This window comes from Limulus polyphemus, unplaced genomic scaffold (genome assembly GCF_000517525.1).
Source record: "Limulus polyphemus unplaced genomic scaffold, Limulus_polyphemus-2.1.2 Scaffold74, whole genome shotgun sequence".
NCBI classification, from domain to species: Eukaryota; Metazoa; Arthropoda; class Merostomata; order Xiphosura; family Limulidae; genus Limulus; species Limulus polyphemus.
The window spans coordinates 961,174-982,868 of NW_013665684.1; the positions used below are offsets into that span (position 1 = coordinate 961,174).

Here is a 21,695-nt window from a genome sequence, read left to right on the forward strand (position 1 = left end):
ATTTCGAAAATAATATTCATTTTTTCTATCACGTAAGGATTTTTTACAAATCGACAAGAAAAAAAAAACTCGTACTTAAATGAAGTTATTATTTCGTTTATCACAATATATATTATTTATTATTATGTTAACAAAAATACAAACAAACTGAAGAAAAGGGAAAAACATTGATGTCAAACGAACATGCATCCTCATTCATCCTGATTTTTTTGTGTGTGAAATCTACGTCTTTTAGTCTCAGAGCTACGTGCTGTGGTTTTTCTTTTGTGTATTGCGTTATGACTTTTTGTGAAAAATCTGTATGTGATGGAGAAAAATGGATACCATTTTGGGATTCAACGTACAGGAATTACTGTAGAACATGTGAACATTTCAAGACAATAAAAGCGTCGTAGCCAGTGTTATTTATATGATGATAAAATATTTAGATATTTAAACACCATATTATTTCAAATTGATTACACGTGCTCTTAATTTCAGATTTCTCCCATCCTTCTTGCGTATTTGATTTAATATTATTAAAGGAAAATTGTTTCTTTACTTCTTATCTGTTGTAATAGTATTTAAGAAAATGTGTTATCTATTTAGATGACACTGCTTTATAATGAAATTTTACAGTTTTAGACAGCATTGCTTATTTTTTATAATTGTTTAATCTTTATACAATATGAATGAAGTGATATAAAGTGTTCTTACATACCATTACGCCAGCATGTGTTACTATCAAAATTACTTATAACATTGTAGCTAGGAATCAGTTAGCGTCTAGCCGCTCGCCACATGGGTATCACACTGGGTAAGTTTCTCTGACTTAACGAGAGATTTTAGATCGGTTGGGGAAATTCGATCTCATATTACAAAGTTTTAAACACGTTTTTACTGGTTCGGTAAGATTTCGAGGTATGTGCCTTTAACAATTTGACAGCGTTCCTGTGGCGCTTTGTCTTTGCCCTATGTTCAGCTGATAACGACTAAAAACGTCTTAAACAAAAACAGTTACGTCCACTGTAACTTATGTATGCAAACGTATATCTTAGGAAAATGAAAAATACGGTATATATATTCGTGCTAAAAGCTCAATTTAGACTTGGAATATCTTTGACTCGATTATATTATCCTGAAATTTATTTTTAATAAGCATATCAATTAATGATTAGAATGGATTGATTTAATCATTTGGATACGTTTGCTGATAGCCATATTTTCAGCCGTAGCTAGCAAGTTTAAGATGCAAGGATACATCACGATAATAGAACATAGAAGTCACAGAATGGATCATTCTTCATTGTATGCAGCCGCTGTTTCAGTTATAATAAATTCCGTGTACGTATTGAAAGTACTGATGCAAAATATTAAAAAAAAAGAAACTACTTGTGGTCTAGAAGAATAATATAAAATCTCTATCAAACGAAACTAATTCAAATTTTGGAAGAAATAAAAGCGCATTTTAAGGCCCAAAGTTCATCATAATTGCAAAAATTGTAATTCAGAAGGCTGGCCTTTATTTCCATATGAAAAGCCGCTGTTTCTTTTTTCATTCAGTAAGCCTCTGTAGGATGGTTTACTAATGTTAGTCGAAAGGAAACTCTAGCTAAGTTGGTTGAATATAGAAGAAGACAATAATGTAAGTAGACCTTTGAAAAGTGGAAATGACAAAGTCGGCAATAAAATTCAAAGTTTAAAGAATTCTTCCATTTAATGTTTTCAGAGCTCATTATTGATCTTTCGCCTCACTGATTTTTCAGGATGGGGGGCATAGATTCCCGCCATTAACTATAATCAAGATCCTTTTTGCGAATCCTTGACAGTTTTACAATATGACTGAAAACCTTCACGAAATATGTCAGTACTTAAAAGGTTTAGTTACTTACGTTAAAAACATATAAAATGAATTGACGGATGTTATTGAAAAAAAGGTCTGTAAGCATGAGGATTGGTAGAAGCTATAAAGCTATACAACTTTACCTTGTGTAACTTAGCAACGCCAAAATAATCTGCACCATAAAAAGAATTTGGTGCTTAATCTTCGCTGAGAAATGTATATGTTTTCAGGGAAACGTTTGAAAAGTAGAATGCATAAAGTGCTAAAAATATTTAATTGATTGTTGGAGCGTTTCCGTCAGTGTTAGAACGTGTATTGGCATAAAGATCACTTACATGTTAATCTTCAGTTGTTTCACGTCAGTTGCTACTTTAGATAAAACATAAAAAAAGATAAAATTGTTTAAAAAAGTGACTAAAAGATGACGATAACGTGAGAAAGCTCGCAGTAATTTTATCAAAAAACATGAATAAAAATTAGATGTAAGCTTATAAAATACATAATCAAATTTCTATTCAAACTGAAATGAAATTATATCAGCAATAATAAAAGTGATCTATTAGATGTGTGAATAAGCAGTAAATGAAACAAACTAAAGACACAGAAAATTGATAAAATAATATGCAAAAAGAGAAAATAATTGTAGAAGAGGAAAGTAAGTAAAATATCGTAAGAAAAATATGCAACTGCGTAGTGAAAAGAAAGCGTGAAGTTGAAATTAGCCGTAATAAATTAGATTGGCTTTCGAGTGAAAGAGGCGACTAGAAATAAGAAAAGAAGAAAATTGGAATTAACAGTTATAGCAAAATAACAATATATATAAAGTAAAGAATTGGTTTGCATGATACTTAAAAATAATGCATTGTCTGATTGGACGAAAGGTGTAGCTTTATTATAGGAGATTCTTCTAATATTGGAAGGTTTTAGACGATTTCTTACTGGTTACGAAAGATTTGTGAAGTATGTGCCTTTAACAAATTGAGAGCATTTCTATGGTACTTCGTCTTTGTCCAAACACAACTGATAAGTAATTAGAAAAGTGCCTTAAATAAAAACAGTTAAGTTCACTAAAACTTTAAGAGACAAATTGAATGGTAGCGTTGTCTAGGGAAACAGAGAACAATATATTCGTGATAGGAGTTTAATTTAGATTTGGAAGTTCTTGTTCTAGTCGTTGTACACATTTTTATCTTTCTAGATATATAATCTCTATTCTTTCACATAATACATCGTTTCACAATTGAAATGAAAGTTTTCAGAAGCATTTGACTTAATTATATTACTAAAACTTTGCTTTTAATAATGATAAGTATGCCAACAATAATTAGAGCAATGAAACGATTTAAAGCCTTTACATAGCAATACAATGTGTTGTTTCATGTCTTGGGATTTTCAACTAACTGAGTTTAATTTATATGTGATGTTAAAATGAGAATTTCAAAAATAGAACTTGAAATTATAGCTGTTGCTACTTTTTGACAGATGTCAAGTTGTTTATGATATTTACTTTAAAATCCAACATTTTAGTTAGTTTTTTTGTTTACACCATTTCTGATACAGCACGAAAGGTTAGCTTTTCGATCAGCGCAATCATTTAGGTTTACATGAAGAAAAAAAATGATGCATGACCTATGTACAAACAATCTATTACTTAGGAATATTGATGTTCCTCGTGAATCGTTATCAAACAATAGCCACAACTCATTATCAAGTTATAATCATCACACATTATCAAACACTAACCACAATTAATTTTTAAGCTCCAATCACACGTTATCAAACACTGACCACAACTCAATAAATAGCTCTATTTACACGTTATTAAACATAGCCACAACGCATTATCAAGTTACAATCACACTTTATCAAACACTGACCACAATTAATTTTTAAGCCCCAATCACACGTTATCAAACACTAACCACAACTCATTATCAACCTCCATCCACACGTTATCAAACATTAGCCACTAGTTAGGTTTGAATGAACTAATTTACCTGAAAAGTGGTACTAACATATGAGAAGCCCTTTAAAGTGTTTTAGCTGTAATTTATGTTAGTAATATGATCAAACTTTCTATTTTCATCACATGAGATTCTTATTATCATAGAATAAATAAAACGTGATTGCGAGTCTTGATACGGATTACCCCATAAAGTTACATAGGTTCCATTGATATTTATTAACGAGCGCAGTTCGTCGCGCGAAACGCAGGAAGTGAAGCGAGATCTATAGATAACAAGTATATAAGATCAATTCTATTCCTCATGTCCATCGAAAACCTTTCGTTTGAAGAGGGCTCTCCCACGGGACGTCGCCATCTTGATTGCCGTTTGGCAGTCTCAGTATGTAAAATGGTTGTTTTAATTTCAATAATTCTATATGTATTACATCATAAAAAGTAAAATTAAAGTTCGCCACCTATGTCATATTAAACATAATAAGTTAATATAACTTTGATGGATGAATTTATAAGACAATTGTCTCCGAACGAATGCTTTTAATTTGTATACCGTGAATCTTCGAGAAAGCTCTTATTGTGTACCTAATAACGATGATTTGTTTTTCATTCCTCAATTTATTAGATGGAAGAATATATTTGTATGTGTACATTATAGAACATTAATTATGTTTTGATTTTTCTTATGATCCAAATGTTATTTCCCTCTCTCTGCCTTACCTTTATAGTATTCTCAATGATATACAACAATTCTTAATTGACTTTTGAACTCTTTCCACAATCTTCGACAAAACGTCTTGATATTTTGCTTATAGAATATCTACTTGCCATTAAAGGTAAGCGAAAAAAGTGTTAACAAACAATCATGAAGAGTCCCAAAAGTGAGAAGCCTAGGGGTTCTTGGAGCAGTTAGGTTTGCCTGAACTAATTTCCCTGAAAAGTGGTACTAATATCTGAGATGCTTTTAAAGTAATAATATAATTTCAACCTTCAGAAGTCTTTTGGTAACCGAAGGGGTTTGGGGGACTTTCAGGGTTGGATTCACGAATTTAAAATCAAATTGGTATGAGTATGTAAAGGATTGTTCAAAGCAACTAAAGTTTAGATTTGGGATATTTTCATATTAAAGCCCATAAACAGAATTCGGCGAAGTTTGGGAGTGGGCGCACATGTTTATATAAAAGTTGACATGCCCATGTAATTGATCATTGGAAGTAAGGTGTAAACAGTATTTAGGGTAGTTGTTTCTAGTGAATTTTCATAAGTAATGCAGATGTATTATTCGTTTACCTTGTGGTTTAAGAAATATATCGTTTTTTGTTATCCAATATCTTAATTTTAGTACTCTCACATTTATACATCTTATTCTCTCATAACCTCAACAATCAATTTTTATAGCAGTTCCATTCAACAACTTTTAAAGCTTTTCAATATAATAAAGACTGCGAGAAGTCGTCACAACAGACTTGGCAATGACATTTTAATGACGAAACACCGTTCCTTACAACTGCGGTTGACATCATATGATGCAAGCATTTTGCGCGCAGCATTTTGAATAGCCCGCCGCATAAATTCGCGAATCTTTGCGAATGGGATAGTAGACAGATTTACACAAGCCGCAAACGAAGGGTTAAAAAAAACAGTCTACAAGACAAGTTATCACATAGTTTGTTTTCAATTTCGCGCAAAGCTACACGAGGACTATCTGATCTAGCAGCTCCTAATTTAGCAGTGAAAGACTAGAGGGAAGGTAGCTAGTCATCACCACCCACCGCCAACTATTGAGATACTCTAATACCAACGAATAGTGGGATTGACCGTCCCATTATAACGCCCCCACGGCTGAAAGGGCGAGTACGTTTGGTGGAACGGAGATTCGAACCAGTGACCCTCAGATTGCGAGTCGAGCGCCCTAACCACATGGCCATGCCGGGCCATTTTCCCACATAGATGTGCACTTCTTCATACGTATAAAGAGAGTTTTCCAGTAATCAAATTCTACTGTTGCTGAAGAAAAAAGGAAAATTTAAAAAATCGTATTTTTTAACGTTTAGATCTGAAAATCCCACTGTTATGTCCAACTACTGTCGTTTTACAATTTGTGTTATTTTTTTTTCTTACGACTGTTTTTTTTCTTGCTCTCAAAACACGACCACACAGACAGGAAACATGAATATGCACACACACACATATAAAGATTGTTCCTCCCATAGGCGATAAATTGAGGCAGCTGGTTCGGTGCTTATCAAACATTCTTCATCACTTGGGAAACGAACCATGCAAATAATTTATCGATCGGTGAGAGAACGACGGTTTATACAACTCTCTTTCCATTTTCGATCTGCTTCTGTTTTCGTGGCTCTTCAAAATAATTATTCATGGTTGTATATGTAGAATTTATTAAGTTTTTATTGACGTTAATGTGTTGCCGGTCGCTTTAAGAGATGGAATACTAGAATAGGTCTTATTTTACAAATAGGAAAACTAATTACATACATTTGGTTTACACTGGGTTTACTCGAGTAAATATTTAGATGAACTTAGTAGATGTGTAGACAACATTTCATTTGTGTAAAACCTAACATTCTATATTCATTAAGTAATATGAAATGTTACATAGCCAAATATTATATTATCTGAGAAAGCATACAAAACATAATTATAACGAACAAAGGAAAAATTGTATCATTCAAAGCAATGGAAAACTGCATTAATTTAGGTTAGATGTTTTTTTGTCTGCGTCAAAAGATTTTCTCATAAGTTATGTGAAATTAATTTTAGGCAATTAACTTAAATCAAAATAAAACGAGTAAAAATATATGTACTTTATAATAACCAGAGACCAAATGAACCAAATTGCACTTTGATGCAATTTGGTTTATTTAGTCTCTGGTTATTATAAAGTACATATATTGAGATATCTTTGATGCAATTTGGTTCATTTAGTCTCTGATTATTATAAAGTACATACTTTGATGCAATTTGGTTCATTTAGTATCTGGTTATTATAAAGTACATACTTTGATTATTATAAAGTACATATATTGAGATATTTATAAGTCCACAGAATTACTACTGAAACACTGGAGGGCATTTTTAGAAATAATATAATTAAACTGAGCTTGATATGTCTTTGTTTGAGGTCATTGTTGCTCCACAATGCATATAAAACACGACAAGGTGTTTGTTTATTTATTTTTAGAGCAAAATATGCTGTGTCCACGGAGGAGAACTTAAACCCGGATTTTAGCGTTGTAAGTCCGTAGACATACCGCTGTCCCACCTGGAGACAACACGAAGAGGATTCTGCTGTTCTTGAAGCATGCTATAGGACATAAATAGCCCTCAAAATATAATTGCAGTAAAAAAGTGTACTTATGATATATTATATTGAGATATCTTTGATGCAAGTATAGTTCATTTAGGCACTGGTTATTATAAAGTACATACTTTGATGCAATTTGGCTCATTTGGTCTCTGGTTATTTATAGTACATATATTGAGATATCTTTGATGCAGTTTGGTTCATTTAGTCTCTCCAATGATGTGCCCATCACTAGTATCGATACCTATTTTTAGCGGATAGCCCATTATGTAACTTTGTGCTTAACAACAACAAAAAAAAGAAGTAAACTTTATAAAAATTACAGGTAAATTCTAAACGTAGCGTGTATAATAATTTCCTTTAAACATTGGAAACAGAAAGAGTTCCATGACAACATTAAAATGATTTAAGCTATCTTTATCGTTTATGAAATAATTAACATCATAATATGAAAAAAAGGGTTAGAAAATATGTTAACTTTTGCAATTAATTCGTTTTTGGTACGCTGTTTACCTTTTAATCATTTCGTAAAATATAGGAACTTTCAACCATTCGGTTGTTTACTTGCTTCGGAAATTTGCAAAGTTACACAAGAATGCGATAGTCTTCCCTAATTTTGAACTGACAGACAAGAGGGAAGGTAGTTAATCAGCAACACCCACCTTCTTTTTTCGGGGATATTCAAATCGTATACTTGGATTTGACCTTCACTCCTATAGCAAACCCACGGCACTAATGTGCGGAACGCGTTTTAGCAACATTGAAGAGCGAGCCATTAGCTTACTGATTTGCATTCCGAACATGCTAACCAATATATCAAGCCTGCCCAAGTTCTAACACATAAAAAAATCTAGAATTAAAAATTCAATTCCAACAAGTACGGCAATAATTTAATTCCAGGATTCACCAGAAAATTGGCAATTCTCAAAAGCCCTGGCTTTCCATCCTACTAATCAATTAACTAAACCCTGAGAATTTTAACATTCGATACACACTAGCCTAGTTAGTTAAGCCTACAAGTATTGATGGAATCCATAATTTACATTAGCTATCTAAATTAATTTTTCAGAACTTCTCACGTCTCAAACTGTTTTCTGGCTCACGACATTGTAAATTACGGGCCCTCAGCAACAAATGAATTATATATAAAAATTTAAACAAAAACACTAGCACTATTGTAATTAATCCTATTAGTTGATGCTTCGACTCTCTGTGTAGTTCACATATAAAGTGGGTGATTTCTTCAAGTAATTTAGTTGATAAATTATTTACAGTGAATGCTGTAACAGGCATAGACATAAAGGTTCTAAATATGGCGCAGTCAATGGACCGCACTAGTATTGAACAGTATTAAAAACAAGCCGCTGCTTTGAGAGTTAAAGCACTTACAATATAATCAACCTCGCGGTTCCTAATCCGAACTTTTTCTGGTTCTCATTTCTTCAAAAACTTGGTCCGACGCGTTCGATACGTGACAGTAAAGGATGTAAGTGCCAATTTTGGCATGAATTGTACACTTCTGGTTATAAGTATGTTATTTGGCATATAACGATTTTGAATGATGCTCTATCATTTAAGAGGAAGACACATATTTTCTGGCTACTGAAAAACCAGGGAAACGGGGTGTTGCTATGGCAACCTTTTTTTAACTAAAAAACAACAACATAGTATGTGACAACAATGTTGTGTATAGTCAAAAATGGTCCATGTTTAGTGTGTAGATCTTCTATATGGAGAATTAGATTTTTTATACTGCAGATACCTCCAAAGTAACTTTCCCTCTACTTTAGCCATTGCTATGGTAACAGTGCTCCATTAAAACACACCATAACAACGACTTGAATTAAATCAGCATTTATTGTGATAAGAAATAGTTAAATGTTTGGGAGAAAAAATTTTCTTCTTACGAAATGAAGACTGAATGTTACAAATTAATGTATGTTCCCTTCCTCCTAAAAATATATTTTATTCCTTCTTGATGGTCATAATGTGTCATCAGAAACATTTACATAATTATATCAGACGAAAGGCTGCATTTATTGAATATGTAAAAAAATCGTTGTGCATTTTTAAATTATTAAATTGCATTCAAATGTAATAAAATCTGACCTCTTAAATTAGAATCAAATAACTATTTGCAAAACAAGTTGATATTGAATTTTTGCAACGTTTTTTCTAACTGCATCGATGTTGGATGGTGATACGTCTGATGCTTGCTGTAGGATTACTACATTTTTCAAGGACTGCCTGTGAAGAAGTATGTAAATATCTTTATAGATTCTAATTCTCACTCTTTATTTGATAATACAAGGTATGAAACCGACTGGATTGATTTGTATGCATAATGAATGGTTGTTAGATTTGATGTTGCATCATTTCAATTACGTGTATACTTTGATTGCAGTAAAAATGTCAAATGAAAAACATGGGTTGTACGATGGATCAAAACCCAATTCAAGCCTAGAAGCAGAAACAACAGGTCATAGTACCAAGTGAGACATTTGTATTCTATGTCAGAAAGATACAAGTGAAAAATCTCGTAAACCCGTGCAAATATTTCAAACTGAACTCATCAAAATCTAGATTAGGGGTATTCTACTGATGCTAAAACCTCACAAAGTTTGTCACAATTGGTCGTGTTTCCACTGAATATCAAACTTGACAAGCTGAAAGTTGAGTTTGGAATAGAAGAAACTCTATTCACTCACAATGCACAGTAGCGCAAAACGTGTTTCTCATAAATAGATAACCAGAAAACTCTACCTCGGGATGAAAAGGCACGCAGAGAATTGTTTCGTTACTTCTCCAAGAAAAAAATGCAAATTCACCAAGTCAATTTTATAATGCATTGACTTAATAGTTATGCAAAGCCAGTTGTATTGAATCATAGAAATATTAATTCATCAAAGTCTAAACACGTTATTACTATTGTAGTCTTTTTTAATGTGAGGGACAAGTACAATATATAGATAGGGCTGATATCCAGCGTGTCGTAACAAAATATTTATGTATGGTAAGTGGTTTTTGAAATTATTTATTTATTTGTTTTGAATTTCGCTACACGAGGGCTATCTGCGCTAGTCATCCCTAATTTGGAAGTTATAAGCTAAAGGGAAAGCAGCTAGTCGTCACCACCCACAGCCAACTCTTGGGCTACACTTTTAACAATGAATAGTGGGATTGACCGTCACATTATAACGCCCCCACGACTGAAAGGGCAAGCAAGTTTGGTGGTACGGGTATTCTAACCCGCGACCATCAGATTGCGAGTCGAGCGCCCTAACCATGCCGGGCCATTTATGAAATTACCATAATAGATTGTTTAACTTAACTGCCAAGAACTGATACATTGTAACTCAAAGCATTAAAAAGAACTGTTTATACCGCTTTTGTGTCTTGGCTTACTTTTATAAGATGGTTATTAATAAAAATTATATTTTAGTATACATATTCTAAATATTGATATAACAGTGAGGCCGTTGCTATGCAGCCTGTTATCAGCCATTGAGTAACTATGGTAACCATCAAACAAACAAAATATTTGTCTAAGACTGTTTGAATTGACAAAATTACAATGTCCGAATATCCCTATGTACCTAAATAGAGCCTTATCTGACCACGTGCAGTAATATTTTCTCATACTAGAATCCTTATGGTAGCGGGTGCTGCTGATTGTATGACTTTCTTCTGGTCAGTAGCGCAAAATACTGGACGACTATGTCTGAATCCTTGGGGCTTTTAATCTTGTTTTAGCCCACGTGCGCATAAAGGACCGTTCAGGTTGAAAGTTTTAATTTCCAAAAATTAAAAGTTCAGCTTACTCCATAGATATTTTATTTACCCATAAAATCTTCCTCTTCATCTTCTTCTCTCTTCTCACTCAAAACGTAACTATACATTTTTTTGTTGCCCACCAGAAGGTTACAAATACAATATTTTCCTCGTTCCTAACTCTATACACACATAGATATATTATAGTAACTGACTAAGTGTGACGTTTTTTTACATGTCTGTATAGTTTTTCATTCAAAAATATTTACTTTATTTTGCCTCTTTAGCTGCCAGAGAACCTATAAGGTTACCTGTGATGGTCTATATACATGGAGAATCCTATTTCTGGAACTCTGGGAATCCTTACGACGGAAGTGTCTTGGCCAGCTATGGTAACGTAGTTGTGGTTACCGTTAATTTCAGATTAGGAATATTAGGTAAGCCAAATCAAATGACGTTAAACGAAATCGTAAAAAAAAAAACATTCGTTAATATTAATAACCGATTAAAAGTCAGATTCGATATAACCTTTTCTTTGCTTATTAGAACTATTTTTAGATTTCTAAGGTCTAGCACTTTAGTTTAGTATGACCTTGATTCTACAAAATGTTGAAAATGTGGTGTAATTTATGCTGACGAAAGAGAAAGATATTGAAAATACAAAATAAAATAAATAAAAATAAAACCCTAAAATACAAAATTCCCCATGTGGTCACATTCTTAGATGTAGCCGATAGTGACTATAATGACCGGTGTGACTAGAAACGACAGTTCTCAACTGTTATTGTATACTCTTTGTTATCCAAAATGAGCTAATGATTTTTAATATTAAAGATGTTCAAACAAAATATCAAAAATTATTCTATACTTCTATTTTTACACAAAGGGTATAAATCTGATCAATATCAACAAACCATATGACACTAAAAAAAGGTAGTAAAGATCGGTGACTAAACCTGATCAATATCAACAAACCATAGGACACTAAAAAAAGGGTAGTAAAGATCGGTGACAACTAATAAGCAACAACATACGATGGACGAAGTAAACTTATAGGATACTAAAAACCCGTTAAATAATACTCTAGAAGAGTTAAGACTCTCGAGTACTAACAAGCTACTGGACACTAAATAAGTAGTAAGACTAGCGAATACTAACAATCCATAAGGTACTATGAAAGAAGAACTGTGAACACTAAAGAGCCATTAGACAATATAAAAGACGTAAGACTGGCGAATACTAATAATCTATTAAACCCTATAAATAATTATGTAAGATTAGAATACCTAATATGTTAACTAAACTTTAGGGTGTTGAAATATTTTCAAATCCAAAGAAGAAGAAGAAACTAGAAAGAACTATATACTTAAAGGTTATAATTTTATATAGTAATTATAATTTATTAGTATTATTAAAGTGGTTATAATTGTGAAATATCTCACAATGGAATATGAAAAAATCCATGAAATATTTTTTATGTAGTTCTGAAAAATGTGGGAAGTGAAACCAATATAGAAGTTCGATCGATGGGAGTAAATTTCATCACTCATTATGACTAACTCAGAGATATAAAACGGATATCTATTACGAGTCTCTAGTGAAAGTTAGTAAACATGAATATGTTTATTTTTTTCTCTCTTTTTACTTCATGACTGAAGTGTTATGGTCGCCTCTAGATGTAAAAATATTGAAGTAGAATTTGTCACCGATCCACTCACTATCGATAAGATTTTTATAAGTACACAATGAATCTTCTTTTGGGCATATGGTAGTGGTAATAAATACGGAAACGACGAGGAAATCGTGTGTGAAAGGCATATAATACAGAAGTGCCACTCCTCTATCTTGTGAAAATTAGCAGTACAGTTGCGTGTTGATAGTGTACTCTATGAATGTTTATAATTCAACCAATCGGAAAGTGTCGCACCAGTATACTGCCTATAAAGGTACAACCAGTTATATTATGTCCAGTAGTAGTAGTGTGATCCACACATGCCTTCCATGACTCAAATGGCGCACATTACACGTGGTCAAGGATACTCCGTGCGAAATATTGTAGCAAGACTATGTTTCACGAGGGCTATCTGCGTTATCCGTCCCTGATTTAGCAGTGAAAGGCTAGAGGAAAAGCAGTTAGTCATCACCACCCACCGCCAACTCTTGGGTTACTCTTTTACCAACAAATAGTGGTATTGAGCGTCACATTATAACGCTCCCACGGCTGAAAGGGTGAGTATGTTTGGTGGAACAGGGATTCGAACCAGCGACCCTCAGATTGCAAGTCGAGCGCCCTAACCACCTGCCTATTTAATTACTTTAATCATTAACATTCTATTTCCTGTCCTTTCCGTTCTTTATGTAATTCAGACATTAACATCGTATTTTTTTAGATCAATTTCTTGGTGACCAAGGTTATTATGGTGTACAGATTACCATAAATCCCTTTTTTTCTCATCATCGTTAATTCACTCACATATGTTTCAAAACCTAAATATATATTTAAGTATATGTTTTATTGTTTTGTTTATTGATTACATTGTTGCATTGAGAATAAAAGTGTTTTAGTCTACGTAGTTCATCTTGTTTCACAATTAAATATATCCGTTTATCGAATTTGTTTCAATAATCTAATAATATGAAAGATTTTTCTTATTTTTGGATATTACAATAACTTATTTAATTACTAAATATTGATTGATTAATAGAAATACGCATTGGTTAATAAATGGATAATATCATAGAATTGTCCTACTTTCATTGAATTTGCCATTTAATTATTTCAGAACTTTGTCTCATAATTTCGATGCGAAATTAAACAAAGGGCTATGTATATAGGCAAAACAGTCACTATTGTTTTAACTTATAAATTAGAAGGAAGTTAACAATATACGAATCTAACGCTTGTGCTATCTCTTGTTTAACCGAATAGTGGGATTTAGTTGTCACTCTTTTAGTACACCCACGATACCAAAAAACAAGATGCTTTTATTGCGGTTACTGGCCATAAACCTTGAACCCTCTGATCACAGTCCAAGCACCCTTTAACCTCTAGGCTTGTCATTTAGTGAAACATCTTAATAACATCAAATATTATTTTGTTTTCGGGTACCATAATCATTTCGTTTAATCCTCCTACACATCGACGGGATTTATAGAGAGATAAATTGGTGGGGTTAGAGATAATAATATTATCAAATATTATTTTATTTTTGGGTACCATAATCATTTCGTTTAATCCTCCTACACATCGACGGGATTTATAGAAAGATAAATTGGTGGTGCTAGAGATAATAATAATATCAAATATTATTTTATTTTTGGGTACCATAATCATTTCGTTTAATCCTCCTACACATCGACGGGATTTATAGAGAGATAAATTGGTGGGGTTAGAGATTATAATGATATCAAATATTATTTTGATTTTCGGGTACCATAATCATTTCATTTAATCCTCCTACACATCGACGGGATTTATAGAATGATAAATTGGTGGTGAAGTGAAAATATTTCGTAAAATCACAAATGTTCTGATTTGAAGGTATGACTCAAATACTAGATTAACTCCAAATGGTCACTAAAGAGAAATGGTTATTCGTCTTTAGGTTTCTTCCCGTCAACAGAGGGCTCTGCACGGGGAAACTATGGCCTCATGGACCAAGTTGCAGCTTTACATTGGATACAAGAAAACATTGATGGGTTTGGTGGAGATCGTCATAGTGTGACAATATTTGGTCATGGCCAAGGAGCTGCTTGTGCTAATATCTTGATGATAACTCCCATGGCGAAAGGTATGTCTGATTTTTACATTTAACCTTTACCATCGTTGTTTTCACTGTTAACCACATTGTTGGTGTGAACCTTCTTTGTAGTCACTATGAAAAAAACCTATACACTGGATAGGTGAAGGGAAGAAAAAGTGACATTGGCCACTATTCAGTTCCTCACATTATATAGCTGCACAATAGCAGGTATGATAAATAAACTTAGTATTCCCAAAAACTGTTTACTCTCGAAAGCACGTTCACACCAACAATATGGATGATACTTTTCACTATGATATAGGTCCAGCTTATCTCTCTTTGGTTAACTTTTGTTCATGGTTATTGATGAGAAGTGGAATTATCAGAAACTAGTATAACCCAATAACACACGTTGATGAAAATGTAGATTGAACTGGACCTCTCTTGAACTTAGACTTCGAAATTAAACAATTCTCGGAATAAAAAATTTATTTGATATTCTTTTCGTTGTTATTGTTCTAAGGTACGATCATAAATATAAACAGAAATGAAAAGTTTTCGTTTTAAAAGAAGAAACTGTTAGGTAACAGTTGACCGAATCCTCATATTCTACTTTCTTCTCTTTGATTTACCATACTATAAAAATAGGCTTTTTCTGAGGTTGACAAACATCTGTGAACAAAAATTAGAACAAATACTAAAACACTAGGTTTAAAATGATATTTTATTTTTCTTATTAAATCTTCTTATCAAAATGTGCTGTCCAGTGTATACAAGGTTAAGTGTCATTCTGGGCTATTGACGCTCTTTTCATCCAGCTTTAACATAATTGACTTGGCGTTACTATGGTTAACTACTAGAGTAGGTAAGTTTGAATAGATATGTTGGATCCTAAAACATGGCTAACTACCGTGTTTCGCATCACATTTACAATCTAGAGGTGTTTAAAGATTAAAAATCTTATATACAATGCGAAGCGTGGTGTCTGTCCGAGCATTCGCTGCCTCCCGTTTGAAAAGCTGCGCACACAGGCAATGCTCAACATTCACTTTTGAAATGACAGGAGATCAGGCATGAATAATGTTGACGCCAAATTTTATTTCGCAAGCAGGATATTCTACACTAAATGGTTAGGAATTAATCACACTATCATTCACATTTCAAAATTTGACGTAACTTAAAGAATAAAAATGTTTTTATTGTTGAACGGCCTTTAGTATGACTGGAATGCTCAACAATTACTTTTCGCGGTGGGCGGTGTAAGTAGCTCAGAGCTTTGGCTCTGAGTGAAACCAAGAGAGCAACACAATTAACCTCTTTAAAACCCATGAAATAATTTAAATTGATAGATTAACTTAAACTTTCCCGTCTCTGGGGACGGGTACTTTTGATTGTGAGTAAATATGATGGACCTTAAAACTTGGTAAACTACCAGGTTTTACAACACATTCACAATCTAGAGATATTTAAAGATTTGATATGAGTAGAAATGTTGGATCCTATAATATGGTAAACGTGACATGAACTACCTTGTTTCGTATCACATTTACAGTCTAGAGGTCTTCAAAGATTTATTTTTAAGACTAAATGTGCTTACCTTAAAACAAAAAAAATAGTAATTATATATACAAGATTAGTAGAACTTGTTAATTTAAAAAATGGGGATTAGGGATCGTCAATAAAGTACAGAAACAAGTTAAATCAAAATGCAAAGATTATATTTTCAAGCCTGCAACTAGGGACTCTAAAAAGTAAACAAACAAGCCTGGAAATGGCGTCTACATTATTTTCTCAAGCTATAAATCTCTATTTTGACTCCATGTCTAGAGTACTTATTAATTTTAGTGGAGTCAAAATAGGAATATATAAATTGAGAAAATAATGTAGACACTATTTCCAGCCTTGTTTGTTTAATTTTGCTAAAGTCCCTAGTTGTAAGCTTGAAAGTATAATATTTACATTTTGGTTGAACTTTCTGTACTTTTCGGACAATCCATATTTCCCCTTTTTAAATTAACAATTTTTACTGATCTTGTTTCTTAAGTTTTTGATATCCATTTATGGAGAATAAATTTTAAGCTACATACTTGCATAACCAACTACCACACTGAACATATTTAAAATAAATAACAAATGTACAACAAAGAATAAACACATGTACTGGTATGCAACTACAACAAACAAAATGTAAAGTTGCTTTCAAAGGACCATCTTAAAGCAAAGATTGCATCATCGTACATTGAATGACCGGTTCCCATCAATGTCACAGTGTAATGTAACAAAAGACGAGCAGCAACAAAGCAATCTCATCAGAATGGAATAATGTTACTTCTAAGTTAATACAACACAGATTAATACAATGTAAACAGACGCAATAAAATGCTTACCTTGTAAGTCTATTGTATGTTCTTCAACAGTCTGCTGTGCACAAGTGTTTGCTAGAATAAGTTGACACAAATAATGCATGCAAAACAGACAACAGCAACACACTTTGCGTAAGTCGCCAATTATCGCCATCATTTACAACCACTACCGTAAGACCAACTATTTCAAAATAGTAATAGCAATATGAAATAGTGCTATATGCAATGGTAATAAATACCGAATACGCACTCACAATTCCAGCTAAGTATAAGAAACTGTAGAAATAATCGAAATCGTCATCTGAGTAGGGAAATATACTATGGTAATCGTCCAGTGTTAAAAACGTGCTGAAATATAGTCGCAGAAATCCACGTAGAGACAGCAAACTCGAGTAACGATTCGAATAACAATATGCAACAGCAAAATCGGAAACATTTCACATAGCAGTTTCCATGCACGAGTTGTAGTTTCCAACTAACGCGCACGCTAGGAAAACACCGTATTTGTTTATGGTGTAAAGTGAAGAACTTAGTACATTTCGCAACACGACAAAATTAAGGAGGTCGAATTAGGTTTAAAACTGCTTTCTCGTTATTTTTCTGTTGTTGTTTTTTTTCAAAATTCCTGTGCAATCCCACACTACAGTAGGTATCACTTTCAATAATTCTATAGTGGATTCATAACAGGGATTTGTAGCTTGAGCAAACTGTCAGCAGTAGATCTCCAGCCTTGTATGCTTACTTTTTGCTATCCCTATTTGTAGATTTTCAATTCTTAGTTTTTAATTATCTTGTATGTTGGCTTTTTAATGCAAAGCAATGGGCATATATATGCCTAGAGAAGGACACAACCCTCACTAAGCACGTATAAAATTTTACCAGTAGAAAAGCTGCCTTTTCAAATATACCAAATACGTCAAAAATATCTAAAAAATTTTGCCCGAATGTTCTATTAGAGTTTTGAGCAAATTCCTTTACGATCCCTATTATGTACCACTATCCTGTTCATGACAGGATATATATATATATAAAGCCCAGATTTGCATGCTACAAAAGAAAATGGAATTACTAGGTAATAAAACAATCATATACGTGTGTTTGTTTGTTCAGCTGATAGACACCTTATGTACACAAGGTGCTAACACCCGGTAGACACTTTATGCACACAAAAGACTAAACCGTTAGGACAGAGACTCTCAAGAAAGACAATCAATCGACGACGCCCGTAATTTAAAGCGGCCATTCTTAACGAAATAGCGGGGTTGACTGAAATTCTTATAACCTACCTACAGCTTAAAGTGCAATACGTATTTGGTAGCACCTCGTCTGGAACCTAAACCATCTGATTTCCTAATACTATATGGCACGCAGTCTGTGAAAAATGCATCGAAAAGGCTTATCAAGCTCAAAAGTTTGAAAGTAACTGTGACTCAAGGGACCGGAAACTTAAGACAATCAGATGAATAGGGTTTTTCCTATTATATTAAACAAATATAGTGAATGTACTCAAATGTCATTATTCATCGGAAAATAGTGAATCAAATATTAATTATTAAATACAAATAAGACTTGCATCTTGAAACAAACAAACAATAAATTAAAACCTAAAACGTCGAGATATAGGCATAATAGGAGTTCACCATACCAGATAATAATAAAAGCGTAAAAAACGATGAATATTATCTCCAGAATTTCCATAATATCATAGAAAATGGGATCATTTGCTACAGTGTGATCGCGATTCAGAATCTCTCAGAATAGCATATATGTACGAAAACCGTATATCTCTGAATCTTATAGTAAAATAGTGAATATACAACTTAAAATGTGCTATTTTTGAATACTATTATGGATTCATAAAAAATATAGTTCAGTTACGATTAAAACAAAAATAAAAACAGTTTAAATTTACTTAAAGTTACATCAAGAATTCTTTATAACCTCAATACAATATTTAATTGTTAACGAGCATGTCGATGTGTAAAAAAAAACATTCATATTTAAGAAAGACTAATTATTATAATCTGTACGTTTGTAGATCGAATTAAAAAGGAAAACTAACCTACTTTAGTCTCTTATCAAATCTGAGAAGTGTTAAGTTTTCTTAACTGAAGCATTAAAATGCTAATAGAGAAAGTAATTCAATATTTGAATATTCAATATTCTTTTACCTGAGTTTGAAGATTAAAATTTGAATATGATCAGATACAAAATGCTTCAATATCGTCATACAGTTCAATATCTATATCAGTATTTTATACTTGACAAATGCTAAAGCAAATTAATTATGATAGTCCAGTACTTTTATTGTTTACGTCTTCAAGTACAGTTGAAATCTATTATTTCACAAGATCTGAAACTAATGAACAAGTTTATGTGTGATAATTTTACGATATCGCTCGCTAAAGATATATATAATCTTTGACACATTAATGAAATATAGAATATTCTTAGAAGTGGGTTCTCGAAAATAAACCGTAATGGCAGCTTACACGGAAAGAAACGCTTAAAACTTAATAAAGATGGCAAAAGTACGTTACTATAACCAGTAACAAACAGTCAATTACTTAAATTATCAAAAAGTAAACGGTGGCAAAACCAAAACTTTTTATCAAAATAATTTAATTTACCCATGTAAGCCATCTATTAGCTAAAAACGCTAACCACACTTATAAAGCTAAACTAATTTTAAAAAACAACAACTTGATGCATTATTATCTTTAAGCTGTATTCTCCTGTATATCTTAGCAAGTACGTATCTTGAGATGATACCTCACAAAAGCGAAACAATCCGATATTCCGTTTTTAATCATCATTTTGTTTATTCTTACCGGCCTTACCTGGAAAGTTTAAGTCGCAAAACTCCAGTATTAGGTTATTGCAGGTTTCTTGTATATTAAGAAATATTGAGCTTTTTCGGTACTTTCATGATTTTATAGTCAACACTAACACTTACTTTTTAGTATGTTAATATTTCTACTAAATTTTTGACAAGCTGATAAATATCGGTGACCAAAAATATAGCCTTCACTATATATTCATTTGCAATCAGTGTTAAGTATTAACTGTCATACAAAGGAATATAATTGTTGTTATACTGGAAAGGAAGGTTATTATTATTGTCAGTGTTAAGTATTAACTGTCATACAAAGGAATATAATTGTTGTTATACTCGAAAGGAAAGTTATTATTATTGTCAGTGTTAAGTATTAACTGTCATACAAAGGAATATAATTATTGTTATACTCGAAAGGAAAGTTATTATTATTGTCAGTGTTAAGTATTCTATCTAGTCTTACACTGCTAAATTAGGGACGGCTAGCGCAGATAGCCCTCGTGTAGCTTTGCGCGAAATTCAAAACAAACAAACAAACTCTCAGTAAAATGGGATTTTTCGCATGCAAGAAGCAAATCATCAACATGAGTAGCTTCTTCAAACGAAGCGATTGTAAGCAATCATTCTGATAGTTAACTTAAAGTTAACTTAAACAAACTTAAAGGTAACTTCAGTTTTACAGGTTTTTATAATTGAACATTATCTGGTGGATCAGACACCAAAATATTTAAGGAAGTTTTAAATCTATCACTAGAAAATTTTCACTAACTAATCGCTTGGAAATATTGTTATAAAACCCGTATTTATTGCTCGGAGCACATTGATTGCGTTAATAGTTTTTAGTTGAATTGACTTTTTGTATATTTCGGGGTTTAATATAATCTACTGTAGTATTCACTGGAATTCGTCATTTTTAACGTGTGAAATGAACATAGAACGGCGTTTTATTCGAAAGCACTTTGACGTTTTCAAAAAAGTAAACATTTCGCGCAATGAATTTGAACATTGCTGAAGCCAAGTCCGTTAAGTTCTACCTTTACAAAAAAATATAAGACAATTGGCATCTTGATTGAAAGCAGAGAACCGCAGTAATCTTTAGAAATCAGCGCATGGTTGATAACACTTCCGAAAATGTAGGCAGATTAAGTCATACAGGAATTGGTCCAATATATTACAGTAGTTTGTTATTGATTTTTCTAGTGTTTTTTAGATAGCAGAGGTCAATAAAAACAAGATGTCGTTTCAGAATAAAAAGACATTAGATTACCAAACAACGTTAGATCTATCTAAAAGATTTAAACTTTACAAGGAATGACATTAATTTTGTGGTCAAGATGAAAACATTTCATATATATGATCTCGAGAATGACGTACTTTGGGAAAGATATGTTTTTCGTTCTATATAAGTAGCAAACTTAACACTTTGACATTAGTGGAAAGTCTGCAATCGAGAGAAAAAAAATGAAAAAAGAGTTTTAAGATATCAGCATGAAAAAATCTCCCTGGATTGTGGTTGTCTGAAAAACATTGAGGCAGCTGTTATATAAAATCCATTTAAAGCCAAACTGATGTCTCTATCTAGTCCAATCTGTACTCTGACTTGCATTAACCTGATTGCTTAGTGTTGGGACTGAGAAGGAATTCCATGATGGCCCTTGTTACTTTATGACAACGAGTACTGAAGAGTGTCTGAAAAAAAACCGAGTTAAACCTAAATATAAATATTTTTCATGTTCTGCGTTGTTGTTTTTTTAAATAGATATATCCAAGACCTGGCTGAATTACACTACATCTGATTGTTCAGATATAACTTTTAATACAGTTTAATCCTTCGAAATGGAACAAATGTTAAAGGCAGTTTGTCTCTCTACGGCA

The 21,695-nt window shown here is 32.6% G+C and overlaps 1 protein-coding gene across 2 annotated transcripts in view; it reads left to right on the forward strand.

Annotated features, from left to right (window-relative positions):
* Window positions 1–21,695, forward strand: part of LOC106466499 (neuroligin-4, X-linked-like) — a 79,566-nt gene that overhangs the window by 25,263 nt on the left and 32,608 nt on the right. For both annotated transcript variants that reach the window (XM_013926793.2, XM_022395053.1), the window contains exons 2-3: window positions 11,166–11,315; window positions 14,484–14,669. In XM_013926793.2, coding sequence (XP_013782247.2) covers window positions 11,166–11,315; window positions 14,484–14,669 — 336 coding nt within the window. The remainder of the gene's footprint in view (window positions 1–11,165; window positions 11,316–14,483; window positions 14,670–21,695) is intronic.